Below are 14,022 nucleotides of genomic sequence, written 5' to 3' on the forward strand. Positions count from 1 at the left end.
CGTCCAGTCAGGGCCGCAGCACCACCTGCTGGACGTAGATTCATACTGTTCGTTTTTTTCTGAATCGAAAAAAAAAATATATTATTTTAAATTTTCACTCTATTTGATCATTTTGGTTGAATAAACTGGAAAATTGAACATTTTAATTGTACCATGTATGGGCACCATTAGCCTGACGTTTGTGTTAATGGACCTGGACTCTTCAACCGTCTTAACAGAATGATTGACTCTACCTTAAAGGGAACCTTAACTGGCGGGGAAAAAAAATTCACTTACCTGGGGGCTTTCCCAAGCCTCCTGCAGCCGTCCTGTGCCCGCGCCGATCCTTCGGTGCCCTCCGGGCTCCCTCCGCGGCTAAGTTTCGTTTTCGGACGACTGCCAGTCGTCCTCGGGCAAAGCGTCCTCTTCTTCCGCATTCCCCGTCGTAAAGAGCCGAAACTTAGCCGCGGAGGGAGCCCGGAGGGCACCGAAGGACCGGCGCGGGCACAGGACGGCTGCAAGAGGCTTGGGAAAGCCCCCAGGTAAGTGAATTTTTTTTCCCCCGCCAGTTAAGGTTCCCTTTAAAGGATACCCGAGGTGACATGTGACATGATGAGATATACATGGGTCTGTACAGTGCCAAGCACACAAATAACTAGGCTGTGTTCCTTTTTTCTTTCTCTGCCTGAAAGAGTTAAATATCAGGTATGTAAGTGGCTGACTCAGACCTGACTCAGACAGGAAGTGACTACAGTGTGACCCTCACTGATAAGAATTTCCAACTTTAAAACACTTTCCTAGCAAAAAATGGCTTCTTAGAGCAGGAAAGAGATAAAAAAGTTCAATAGTTCATACATTTAAGATCTGGCATACTTCAATGATTATGTCATTGAGCAAAAACAATAAAACAGTAAAAACTTAAAAAGTAGAGTTAAATATAAAATAAAACTGTGGAATATCTTAAAAATATATTTTTAGGAGGAGAATAGATACAATTGTGTATTTCATTAGTTTATTTTAACCTCGGGTGTCCTTTAACCACAAGCTCAGAGTCGTTTTCACTTTATGCATCCGAGGAATGTTCACCTCCCATTCATTAGCCTATAACTTTATCACTACTTATCACAATGAACTGATCTATATCTTGTTTTTTCCGCCCCAATTAGGCTTTCTTTGGGGGGTACATTTTGCTAAGAGCTACCTTACTGTAAATGCATTTTAACAGTAAGAATAAGAAAAAAAATTTTTAAAATTAATTTGTCAGTTTTCGGCCATTATAGTTTTAAAATAATACATGCCTCCATAATTAAAACCCACGTATTGTAATTGCCCATTTGTCACGGTTATTTCACCGTTTAAATTATGTCCCTATCACAATGTATCGTGACAATATTTTATTTGGAAATAAAAGAGCATTTTTTCCGTTTTGGATTCATCACTATTTACAAGCTTATAAAAAAAAAAAATAGAAAGAAATATTTTATCTTTACATAGATATTTAAAAATGTTAGACCCTTAGGTAAATATTTGTGGGTTTTTTTTGTTTTGTTTTTTATAGTAATTTTTTTTTTTTTATTAAACATTTTATGTGGGCATTTTTGGGAGGGTGGGATATAAAAGTGTTTTATTTGGGGAATTATTTGTGTATTGTTATGTTTTTTAACTTTTACTTGTAGTTTTACTTTTTAGCCACAAGATGGCAATCTCGATTTTGTTTACATGACGTCACTCTAAGCGTACAATGTACGCTTAGAGGGACATAGCTTCAGAAAAAGCGAAGCTTCCGAGAGAAGCTGTCGTTTTTCAGCGGGGGAGAGGAATCAGTGATCGGGCTCCATAGCCCGATACATTGATTCCGTGGCTACCGAACCCGCGGCCGGGAATGCGCGTGCACGATCGGCCGCGGGAGCGCGCCTGTCCTCCTTGACATTTTTATACGTCAAGGAGGACAAAGTGGTTAAACATTGAAATTGCTAAAAATAAAAGTTGCAAACTGGTGCCAAACGTGCTCAGTCAGTTGAATGCATGTACAGATATGATTGGTGTTATTGAGTCGTTCCCTACTATTTGTATTGTTATTTCTGGTCTGTAGATTTTTTTTAAATTCATGTTTACAGTCTGTCACAGAGGGAACAAGAAATAGGTTGCTGTGTGCCCTGAATTTCCTTCCTCGGTGTATGTGAGAGTAGCTGTTTGTTCCCCTGAAACATTTGCCCTGCTTGAAACGGATTTTATAGCTCTGCAAATTAAAACAAGAACCGATTGGTTGCGATGAGCAAAAAGCAAATAACTTCCCTCACAGGAGGCTAAGGGTTACGGTTTTCTCAGAAGAAAAGCTGCGAAAAGACGACCATTGGTAACCCCTAAATATCACAAAACTAGGTGTGTTGAGTTTACAGCTGACCAATGGCAGCAGCTAAATGAGGCAGGAAGGGGCTGGCACAATTAGCAACCCAGGCTAAAGCATCACTCCATGAACAGAAGGAAAAAAATATGTACATCTAAGCCAGGCATGAAGCAGTCATGAGTCAGCAACCTGAATAAAGTTTTTGCTTTACTTTACAGGTTTTGAGCACAGGTTTATGTTAAACCCTAAAAAGTAAAAGGGGTGGTAGAAATACAGAACAGAGAAAGAACATTTACAAACCTGCTGAAGGTGGACTCTGAATGATGTCTGATAGATTGTACCCTCCAGAGCTGTCTGATCGCTTCCTTGGCTTTCTCTTGGCTTTAGTTTTTGTTTTCTTGTTAAGCGCTTCTCTAAAAAAACAGATTATTTAAGACACAGTTGAATCAGTATGAAGTATTATTTAAAACTCATATAGAGCCGATATCTTCCATAGTACTCTACAGGGTGTATATAGTCTTGTCACAAAGCCCCAACTCACACTTGTAAACACAAATCGAAATCAACCAAGCAACTGAGATCGCGATTTTGCACTACTTTTTTCAGCAACAGTGTCTTGCGATTCACATTCTAGTGAATGAGAATCATGTCACAATCACCAGGAAAATATTGCATACAGGGTATTTGCAATCGGCGATAATGGCAAATACCCTGCAATCGCTACAGTAGGAGTAATCCCATATGATCACTTGTGCAGCAGCGCTTTGCTGATCTCCAGCGATCAGCGAAGGGTGAATTGCTGTCGCAAAGTGCCCGAGTGTGAATGGGCCCTAACTGTCTCTCAGAGAGACTCACAATCTAATCAGTATCGATAATCAGTAGTATGAATGTCTCCCTATGGAATGTTTAAGAAGAAATAGTCAGAATTCCAGTGTAAAATTTCCTGAGGGGCCTAATGCTCTTTAGATACAACAATGAGTACCAGAATCTTTGACATCCCTGCAGGTAAATATCATTACGCATCATCAACATGGGTAACAGTTTGAGTGGAAATTTCTAAAATACCAGAGAAAAACTACTACAAGTAAAACAGAAACGTGAACCAATTCTATGTGGACACGAATTGAAATGGCTCCAATAGACAGGAGAGGATTGTTCAAACAGTAAAAGTATATGTTTTTTCATACTGTATGACAGCATCAAGTTTTCCAATAAACTTTCAATAGAATAATGTTGATGCACCTGCTAAAAATCTTAACAGGTCCGTACACCTTCCAGCTTAAAGAGGAACTCCAGTGAAAATAATGTAGTAAAAAAAGTGCTTCATTTTTTTACCACAATTATGTATAAATGATTTAGTCAGTGTTTGCTCATTGTAAAATCTTTCCTCTCCCCGATTTACATTCTGACATTTATTACATGGTGACATTTTTACTGTGGGTAGGTTATGTAGCTGCTCCTAGCTGTTTTGGCTGTTAGAGACAGCTGTAAACAGCTATTTCCTGTCTGTGAACATTGTTACATTGTGGCAGTTTGCCCAGAGTACCGCGGTCCCAGAGCTTCTTGTGGGAGGGGTTTCAGCACAAAATCAGTCATACAGCGCCCCCTGATAGTCTGTTTGTGAAAAGCATTATATTTCTCATGTAAAAGGGGGTATCAGCTACTGATTGGGATACAGTTCAATTCTAGGTTGGAGTTTCTCTTTAAAGGAAAGCAACATCCTGGAACACATGAACTGACCAAATGGAACACTTATTTAGTACTAAATTGAAGTCATCCATCTGGACACATTAATTTTTCAGCCAGCCAAGAAAAATCATACATTGGCAACTATTTAACACTAAATGGCTAAATAAGAAAGCCTAAATCAAATCAGCTGACCACTTGGTGTCTCAACAGGTGCTGCTCCCACCTTTTTCTCTTTTTAAATTAAACTAACGCATTTTAGGCCCGGTTCACATGAGTTAAAAAACAGTCCGTCCCCAGATCGGAAGGATGAGGATCAGTCTTCATTCCCTTTGCATTCAAATCACTCAAAGTTAAATTTACTTCATAGGACCAGAAAAATCAACTTACGGCGCTGCTTGTTCAGAAAAGCTATTCTCTCTAATGGACATGACATTGTCACTGTCTTCCATTTCTAAGTTGCTGAGGTCTGGCCCATCCAAATAAGGTGTGATCAGTCTCCTGTTCATGGCTGGAATCTAGGTTCAATATACAGTACAAATTAAAATCAAAGGAAAATCCATATTAGCATGCCTAAACTGCTATGAGGGATTGTTTAGACAAAGAAGCAACAGGGCCAATCATATGCACGTCTTGCTCATTTTGATTGGCCCAAGTCCAAACTGCATACAAATTCCATTACATTTGCATGCAAGCTAGAATTATTTGCATCTCATTGACCATCTCTATTCACACTTATGGGCATATTGAAATTAATGGAATATCTGTTTTGATTTTGCAAAACACTTGCTTTTATGGACAAGTTATTCGTCTGTATACTGTGCAAAGCTGTTTGAGGTTCAAAGCAAGCCAGTATCTCAAAAATAACGTATGTACAGAGCAAGTGATAAGGACTTGCCTGTTGTCTGCTATCTATTTTGCCATCTGTAGATTTTCTAATGGAATAAGAAGTCTGCACCCTACACTGTGAGGCCCTCAGTGAGGGCTCTTTTCCACTATTAAATGCGATCGCGATTGCGATCGCAATCGCATTTCAATTTCCACTATGCGATTGCGATTGAGCTACTATACTCATAGTACAGCTCAATCGCATACAAAACGCGGCAGGACGACGATTGCGCTTTGACCAAAATCGCATCGCAATCGGATGGCACTAATGGAAATTACTGCTGCAGTTTCCATTAGTTTAATGTACCTTGCGATTTGCGATCAGAATCAAATCGCAAATCGCAGGCTAGTGGAAAAAGGCCCTGAGGACGACTATGGGTTACAATAAAATATTTTTACCACTTCCAACTGTCATTGTTGTTGCCTGTTAGCTTTCTAATTAATGTGCTAAGTCTCACCTTCATGTAAATGAGTAATGGAAGAGTGTTCTTGCATTTGCCTTCCCCAGTATACGTGAAGGTGAATGTGGATTCCCTGGAAATGTTTTTTCTAGCTTCCAGCTGTCATTTTACATTGCCAGTTTGCAAATGAAACATAAAATAAAATTGTTTTTTATGTGCAATCATTACATGTACTTTCCACATATGAGGTCTCATGCTGCAGTTTTATCTCGCTCGTTCGCTCAATATAAGCTGTATTAAATCAATCTCACTAATCTGAGCACCAATGTATGTTCCAGTATTAGCAGTGGTGACAGCCAATTGGAGCAGCTGAGAAACAGAGCAGGCACAATGTTCACTGAGGCCGAGGTCTCATGCCACACACGTTATACACCATTTCAGAGCTAAGAAAAATAACAGTGAAGCCAGACATGGAGTATTTATAAGATAGCAACAAGCATAATGTTTACACAGGCTGGCTTTACTGCACAGTATTTGGACACAGATTGACTTTAAGCTATCCCAGATGTCATTACCTAGGTTTCAGTGCAGAACTGTCAGCACAACTATTCCACCCTCATCATGATGACTGCATGCTTGAAATGCTACTTTCACTCAAACCTGGCAAATGCAAACTACAGTGACAACCTCTTACCGCAGCTATGGCATTAGAAAACAAACCTGCATCTCCTCTCGCAGCCTTACACATTATAATAAAAGCAATAGACAGTCATTGTAAAGGGCAGTGCACACAGAATGATATCTCTCCATTCACACACAGCGACATCTTGCCTATCAGCCTTACCATTTTTCTATAAGCATCTGACAGTTCTTTCAGGACATCATCACTCAATACATCCAATGATCTAAGCAATGAAAAAAACATGAATACAAAATGAACAAAAGCTGTTTACTGTAGAATCGCATTAACACTTACAGATAGATCATGTAGGCAGTCTACGCACTACACTAATTGCACAACCTATAGTTTATACTGAATTTAATCTGATATCTGTAATAGGCCCACTCCGAATTTTCAATAGGTAAAGAATGTTTCATTCCTATATTAGGGGGTATAATGTTGTCTGTCGGCATGCCTTTTTGTATACTTCGGCTTTTGAAACAAAAAGAAAGATTTATACTGAAAACACTCATCCAGAATGTCAGAACATGGTGAACCTCAGACATTAGATGTAGCAGCTTTTATTCTTACCCGGGGTTTCCTCCAGCCCCATGCAGGCCATAGGCTCCATTGTTGTCCTTCCGGGCTGCTCTGTTCCTTCGCTGGCCAGGTTAATTCGCAGTTGTCCCCAGTCCCAATCCCCTGCCCATTCAAGCTTCCGTGACCAGCAGTGTACTGTGGAGATCGCTCCTGGCTACAGGAATGTGATAGAGGCAAGCACATGGCTGGGCCTCACATGCGCAGTGGATAGTGACTGGAGACAACTGCCGAATTTACCAGGCCGGCCAACAAAGGAACGGCCCAAGGGACGGCGATGGAGGCTGCGGCCTGCATGGGGCTGGAGGAAGCACCAGGTAAGTATAAAATATGCTACAACTTATAGTTCAGGTTTACTTTAAAGGACAACTGTAATGAAAGGGATATGGAGGCTGCCATATTTATTTCCTTTTAAACAATGCACATTGCCTGGCTGTCCTGCTGATTATCTGCCTCTAATACTCATAGCTATATACCCTGAACAAGCATGCCGCATATCAGGTGTTTCTGACATTGTCAAGATTAGCTGCATGCTTGTTTCTAGTGCGATTCAGACACTAATAGACCAACGTGGCTGCCAGGCAACTGGTATTGTTTAACCACTTCGCCATATCTGGACGCATATATCCGTCCCGATAGGCAGTGGTGCTGCAGCCGTGTGGTGCGCGCGATCGGGCGCGCTCCCGCTGCCTCCCGCTGCCCCCCCCCCCCCCGATCAGTGAATGGGAATATAACTCCCATTCACCGTTCTAAATCCCCGGCAGAAATACCGACGCTTTCTCATCAGAGAGCGTGGTATTTCTGCCCCCAGGAAACTTCTTCTCTTCATTTTAGTTCCTAGATGCGACATCGTTCGCATCCAGGAATTTTTTGAATGTGGCCATCTTGTGGCCAAATAGTAAACTGCACCCACATACCTGTATTGAATAAAAAAATACATTATATTACATCTAAAATTGGCTATTTACCTCCCAAACTAAAATTACCCAAATACATTTTTGTATTAAAAAAAAAAAAATTACAATTAAAAAAAAAAAACAACTACATAAATAGTTACCTAAGGGTCTGAACTTTTTAAATATACATGTCAAGAGAGTATCTTATTAAATTTTTTAAAAATATAAGCTTGTAAATAGTGATGGACGCAAATTGAAAAAATGCACCTTTATTTCTAAATAAAATATCGGCGCCATAAATTGTGATAGGGACGTAATTTAAATGGTGTAATAAGCGGGACAAATGGGCACATAAAATGCATGGGTTTTAATTACTGTAGCATGTATTAATTTTAAACTATAATGGCCAAAAACTGAGAAATAATGATTTTTTTCCATTTCTATCTTAATCTTACTGTTAAAATGTATTTACAGTAAAGTAGCTCTTAGCAAAATGTACTACCTAAAGAAAGCCTAATTAGTGGCGGAAAAAACGAGATATAGATCAATTAATTTTGATAAGTAGCGATAAAGTTATTAGCGAATGAATGGGAGGTGAACATTGCTCGGATGCATAAGATTTTCGAAGCTGTAGGCTGAAGTGGTTAAAAAGAAATAAATATGGCAGTCTCCATATCCCTCTCGTTACAGTTAACCTTTAAGCAACAAAAAATACATACCTTGCTTCCAATAAAGCAGCAATGTTCAGTCCTATAAACTGGAAGCAGGAAAGCTTGAGCTGGTCGGCATTGTATAAAGCAGCAAATTCCAGTAATTCAGCAGCATTCTTCAGGGTAACTGGAGGAAAGACATATTTATTGTACATCAGTCACTGCAGGAAAACTAATGATCACAAAGACTCACATTTATTGTTGCATGGGAAATGTGACATTCACTTTGCCAGCATATCGAACACTTGTGAATAATATTTTAAAAACCTAATTGATTAAAACTGTGAAAGGGTTTTTTGTACTCCAATGCAGTTCCCTTACAAGAAAGCAGCATCAGGTGTCTCCAACAGTTGCACAGCATGCAGCATCCCAACCCCCAGTTCCAGAATAAACAAAACAAATGTATATGCTAGGATGTTGTCATCAGCATGTAGAATGGTCCAGAGGAACCTTTCACTTTTCCTTTTTACAGTCCAGTGAAAAGGACATTTCCAGTTTACTGAAATGGTACCAACGTAACAATTCTGTACTTCTTCTCTGTACACTCTTTGGAGTACATACAGACAATAAGTTTCCCTATTTCTGCACGAATAATTAAATAGATCGGGAAGCATTATTTCTCATTACCAGTGACTCTAAAGAAGCCATGACAATTTCTGTCAAGAATCCTTTGGAATGGCAAAGGAAAGCATGATGAAATGTTTAGCATTCATTCTCGTAAAGTGCTGTATAGACATGAACGAACAGTAGACCTCCCCACAAAGTTGCTCAACACACAGTTTTAGTAGGGACCAGTCAGAATGGGGGAACTACACTCTACCACAATGGTGCTTCAGTGCTTATCCAACTTGATCATCCTTATAGTTTACTATGACAGTTTATGTTAAAAAGAAGTACAATGTGTGCAATTGTACCCTCAGAAAAATGCTATTTCCAACAGGGGGAACAGGTATTTCATCTGGCTACCCATACTTGGGAGAAGTCATATAGGTGCCTGTAATAGAGAAGGAATTTGGCTAGCTCTACGGGGACCGGGTCATCTGGCCACTTTTACTTGGGGTTCCACCTGGGACTACTGGGGGGAGAGGGGGCTCATTTGGCTACTACCTTTACTGGGGGGGGGGGGTCCATCTGGCTACCTATAGTGTGTACGTGGGTTTATTTGCCTACCTATACATTTGGCTACCTTTACTGGGGCGCCTTTTTCTGTGTGTCATTTGATGTTCTAAATAAAGCCTTGGATGTTTTACCTTCCCAATTGGTGTAGCGGGCTATCCTTTTTGGAAACTTTGCTTGGAGACGTTTGGATCCCTGGCTTCCCTTTGGCTCTGCATTGGTGGTTGCAGCGGCTCTACCTTTCATTGCTTCCTATACTGGGGGTTCATCTGGCTGCCGTGTGTGTGTGTGTGTCTCAACATACACTGGGGGAATGATTTTGTTACCTAAACTGGGTCTATATACTGGGGAGGGGTGTATCTGGAATACCTATACTAGGGGGAATTATTTGGCTACCTATGCTAAGGGGACATCGATCAGCTACCTATACATGTGTGTGTGTGTGTGTGTGTGTGTGTGTGTGTGTGTGTGTGTGTGTGTGTGTGTGTGTGTGTGTGTGTGTGTGTGTGTGTGTGTGTGTGTGTGTGTGTGTGTGTGTGTGTGTGTGTGTGTGTGTGTGTGTGTGTGTGTGTGTGTGTGTGTGTGTGTTTGCACGCATGGGGGGGTTGGGCTGGGGGATGCTCTATCTAGCCACTATTGAGGCGCGCATGTCCTTACTTAGCCCATCTCAGTGATAACTACATCCTTAAAGAAATGTATGTGATTATTACTATAAGTACAGTAAACTCTAATTTATGCTGCTTTTCTTTCTAATATTCATGTGTATAGACACGGGGCATGATACTGTTTGGCTTTTATTAACCTATTATAGAAATTGTAAACTCACATCAGGCAAACTGAGGTTAACAAAACAACACAGACCTGTTTACATATTTTTAATATAACTTTTTTAGGCATCAGAAAACAGGCGTGACTGCTGAGAATGAAGAAATCCTTTTAAAAGTAGTGACCCGTTTCAGGAATATGTACCCTTTCTTTGTGTAGCCTAACAAATAAATATTTTTCTTCTTGCCAATTGAAAATGTCACAGGGATGACAAACAGAACCGTGTTTACATATGGGCAATCTCTTTGGCGTTCACAGAATTGGTCTACTATTCGCCAAGCAATACACAGAGAAAGGATGACAGAGAAGTAATCTTTTATCAGGTTACCGCCCTGCTGGGCAGCACACTGTTCTCAGTCAATGAGGTGTGTCCACATTCACTAAGAGGCATTATCCTCAGTCAGTCTACACACTGCGTAAGCAATATGAGCAATGAGGCTGACCAGCTGTTCCCATAGAGTTACAAATAGCAACACAAAACCCTTCCCAGCCACCACATCAGATCAACATACGTCTCTCAGTGAGCGTCACTTCACATATCTCCTTCAGTCGAATGATGAGTAGCTGATCTGCCATCACCAGTACATTGCAAATAAATTCCACATTTGCAGACTCTGTCATAAAAAACACAAAACAAAGACTGTTGTTACACACACAGTACAAAACCCGGTCCAGACATTAGGCTTTGGCAGTAAAAAGCCTTCATCTTGGCTGACAGTGTCTTGGCAGCCCCTTCATGTCTGGCTCAGCCAAGCTACAAGTCCTGTTTAAAAGAGGTGGTGGAGAAGCAGGAGGCTTCCTCGCTGCAGGTGGGAAAGAAGGAGTTATCTGAAGTAATGGCCTCATTTATGTTAGGGGCTGAAGTTGCCTGTACAGCCATTAAACTGTTGGTGGAAGTGATCACAAGTGTCCATTCATATACAAGGCTTACAAATGACCATATAAGATAAAATCAAATCATTTCATTTTTACAATAAAATGGTCAGCTGGACAGGAAAGAGCGACTTCCATAGACAGGGTGAGAAGGCTAGGGATAACTTTGGTTGTCCATAGTGGCTTTAAAGTGGACCTGAATGCTTGCACAGGACAGAAGGAAAACAGAGAAATGCACCCTGTATGTATTTAGAGAGTTCAGCCTGTCTAATTCCCCCTCATTTGTGTTTAATCACTAGTTGTAATTTGATCCTCCCCTGTGTCACATGACTGCCTATGGCAGATAAGCAGATAAGCCCATTTCAAAGCACCTGCTGTAAACAATATGTCTGCTTCCATGAATCAGGAAGTAGAAACTGTGCAGATTTATTTTAGGATTTGTATCAGCTGTAACAATGAAATGTTTTTTGTTTAAAAGTTATTTTGTTGTTGTGTATCTTTTAGAACAGAGAGGAGTTCTGAGTTCAGGTCCACTTTAAGATCCAGCAAACCCGATCTTTAAAGCAACCTTAGCAGATCTCGGGGGACCCCTGCTCTAACAGTAGATTCCAAAAAAGTGTACCGGCCTTAAAGATGAACTTTAACCAAGGATTGAACTTCATTCCAATCAGTAAATAATACCCCCCTTCCCCACAAGAAATCTTTGCCTTTTCTCGAATAGATAATCAGTGGGGTCTGTATGGCTATTGTGGTAAAACACCTCCCTACAGTATGATGTCATGATCATTGTCCCGACAGTTTGCAGGCTCTGAACCTAATTGCATTATGGGAAAAATGGCTTTTCAAACTGCCAACTGCCATAGGTCGCGTGACTGGATTGAGACGCATGGAAGCCGATGGACTTCTGGGTAAGTAACCCCCTGTCTCCCGTGATCATACCCGAGGCAATGAAGACTCATTTTAATTCTGAATTCAATTGGCTTCCTACACGGAAGCCCATCGCTAGTTTTCACTTCAGATCCCACTCAAGTGAGAGATCCAATCGATATTCAGATCTCACATTGACCGATATAGAAGAAAGCTAGCACACATGTTATTTTTTCCAAATTTCAATCATCTTTCCAATTGGATATTGACCAAAAATGAATCAATAGGAAAAATATGAATAAATGTGTAGCTGTGCATACTCACACAGCATGCAATGCATAAGGACATCAGAAGTACATAAACTGGAGAGCTACACAAGATCAATGTGTTGCTGTGTATTGCACGGCCACTTGTGTTGCATGGTGGCATAGGCAAAAACAAGGGGGTGGGGGGGGGGGGGATTACAGCTGCCCAGAATGCCCCCTCAGACCAGGGCCGGTGAAGTGTTTGGGGACAGGCACAAGTTGAGACACCAGAATATCTGTAGATATCTGCAGCTCACAGCACTACCCCCTTTTTTTGTCCCCTGCTACAGTTGACTTTGAAAGGAGCAGCAGCGTGTGTACAGAGCATGGAGCAGCTCTGGAGACCTTAACAGTGTCAGGTATGAACACAGCCCTGTCCCCTGTTGTGTGAATGCTTTACTTTCCCCTTCATTAGCAATGTCGGCAGTCCACATTATCTGTATCCAAACTGCTCCTGATTGATACCGTTGTTTGTCAGTCGGACGGGAAATTGCATTATAATGTACCCAGCATTATGTCCTACCATATTATACTGTATTGTGCTTGACTGAGGAAGATCTTTCAGGAATCCCGCCCTTGAAAATCCTAGGTTTGCCCCTGGGTGGGAAAAGGAATTTAATGTGTCATAGAAGATAAATAATCTTCAGAATCAGACACAATACTGAAAAATGTAAGTGACTTGACCCCAATGGAATGGAGTCTTGTTCTGCCATGTTGTTATTAAGCTTTTATCTAGCACCAACACATTTTTCAATGCATTCCATACTGAACATGACAGTGATATGAAAGGAAGAGTAAAAGACTATAAAACTCAGGCAGTAGTTTATGACTATGGTCAAATGCCATGACCATCTGAAATGGCAAAATAGGGCACGTAAGGCAAGGGCTACATTTACAACAAATAGAATGTATTTTTTATGCAATGTGAAATTGTACACCAATGATTCTCGATGGGACGCTCACATTTGTGATTTGCCTTTCCAGATTCTTGTGTGTTAAAAAAAACAAAGGTTCTGCAGTATAATATCCCACACCACATGCAATTCCCATAACCGAAGATCAGCTGCCATCTGCGGAAAACCACGGTCATTATAAGTGGACATAAATGTGGCCCAACCTAATACTTATAGTACAGGAAATTTATCTGGACTCCTCTGAGCAGAAAATAGAATCAAGCACTTTATTGTCATTGTGTAACACAACAAAATTACTTTCTATGTTTCATTGCTGCATAAGCAGACAAATCTCTGCCTTTTTGTGTTACACAATAAAACATCTGCCCATTTTTGACCATCTTCAAACACAATGTACCTTTTACGGTTGGAGCGTCGTCAGCGTAGATATAATCAATAATAACCTGTAATATGTCTGAGTGGACAGGCATTTCTAGAGCTGCACAAGAGGATGCCTGTAAGAAAAATAAAACAAACAACCTTTGAAAAAAAAAAAATTGAGAGAGAGAGAGAGAGAGAGAGAGAGAGAGAGAGAGAGAGAGACAGATACACACACATACGCACTTGCTCTGCTCTATCCATCACTAGTATCGGCCGCCCACCGGCCTTCGTCAGATGATCGTCTGACGAAGGCCAGTGGGCGGCTGATACTAGTGATGGATAGAGCAGAGTGGTGACGTCACATCCGGCTCTGAGGTGGTGCAACGCTACTACACCAGGATTGGCAAGCGAACGGCAGGCATCCTGACAATTGAACAGGAGGACACAGCGCGGGGTGGACAGAGCAAACGAGCAAGGAACATATCCTAAGGACTGTGTAACACAGACCCAAGCCGAGCAGGGCCAACGCATGTGAGGTGGTGAGAGCCCTCAGCGGCAACCCAATGCTTGCAGCCAAGTGCAATATGTGCTGTTATG

The 14,022-nt window shown here is 41.0% G+C and overlaps 1 protein-coding gene across 2 annotated transcripts in view; it reads right to left on the reverse strand.

The window, feature by feature from the left end:
* The window catches only part of IBTK (inhibitor of Bruton tyrosine kinase), a 138,504-nt gene that overhangs the window by 74,404 nt on the left and 50,078 nt on the right, over nucleotides 1-14,022 (reverse strand). For both annotated transcript variants that reach the window (XM_068281539.1, XM_068281538.1), the window contains 6 exons: nucleotides 13,463-13,559; nucleotides 10,619-10,720; nucleotides 8,175-8,292; nucleotides 6,146-6,206; nucleotides 4,403-4,530; nucleotides 2,627-2,739 (listed from right to left, as the gene is read on the reverse strand). In XM_068281539.1, coding sequence (XP_068137640.1) covers nucleotides 2,627-2,739; nucleotides 4,403-4,530; nucleotides 6,146-6,206; nucleotides 8,175-8,292; nucleotides 10,619-10,720; nucleotides 13,463-13,559 — 619 coding nt within the window. The remainder of the gene's footprint in view (nucleotides 1-2,626; nucleotides 2,740-4,402; nucleotides 4,531-6,145; nucleotides 6,207-8,174; nucleotides 8,293-10,618; nucleotides 10,721-13,462; nucleotides 13,560-14,022) is intronic.

This window comes from Hyperolius riggenbachi, chromosome 4 (assembly GCF_040937935.1).
Source record: "Hyperolius riggenbachi isolate aHypRig1 chromosome 4, aHypRig1.pri, whole genome shotgun sequence".
NCBI lineage: Eukaryota > Metazoa > Chordata > Amphibia > Anura > Hyperoliidae > Hyperolius > Hyperolius riggenbachi.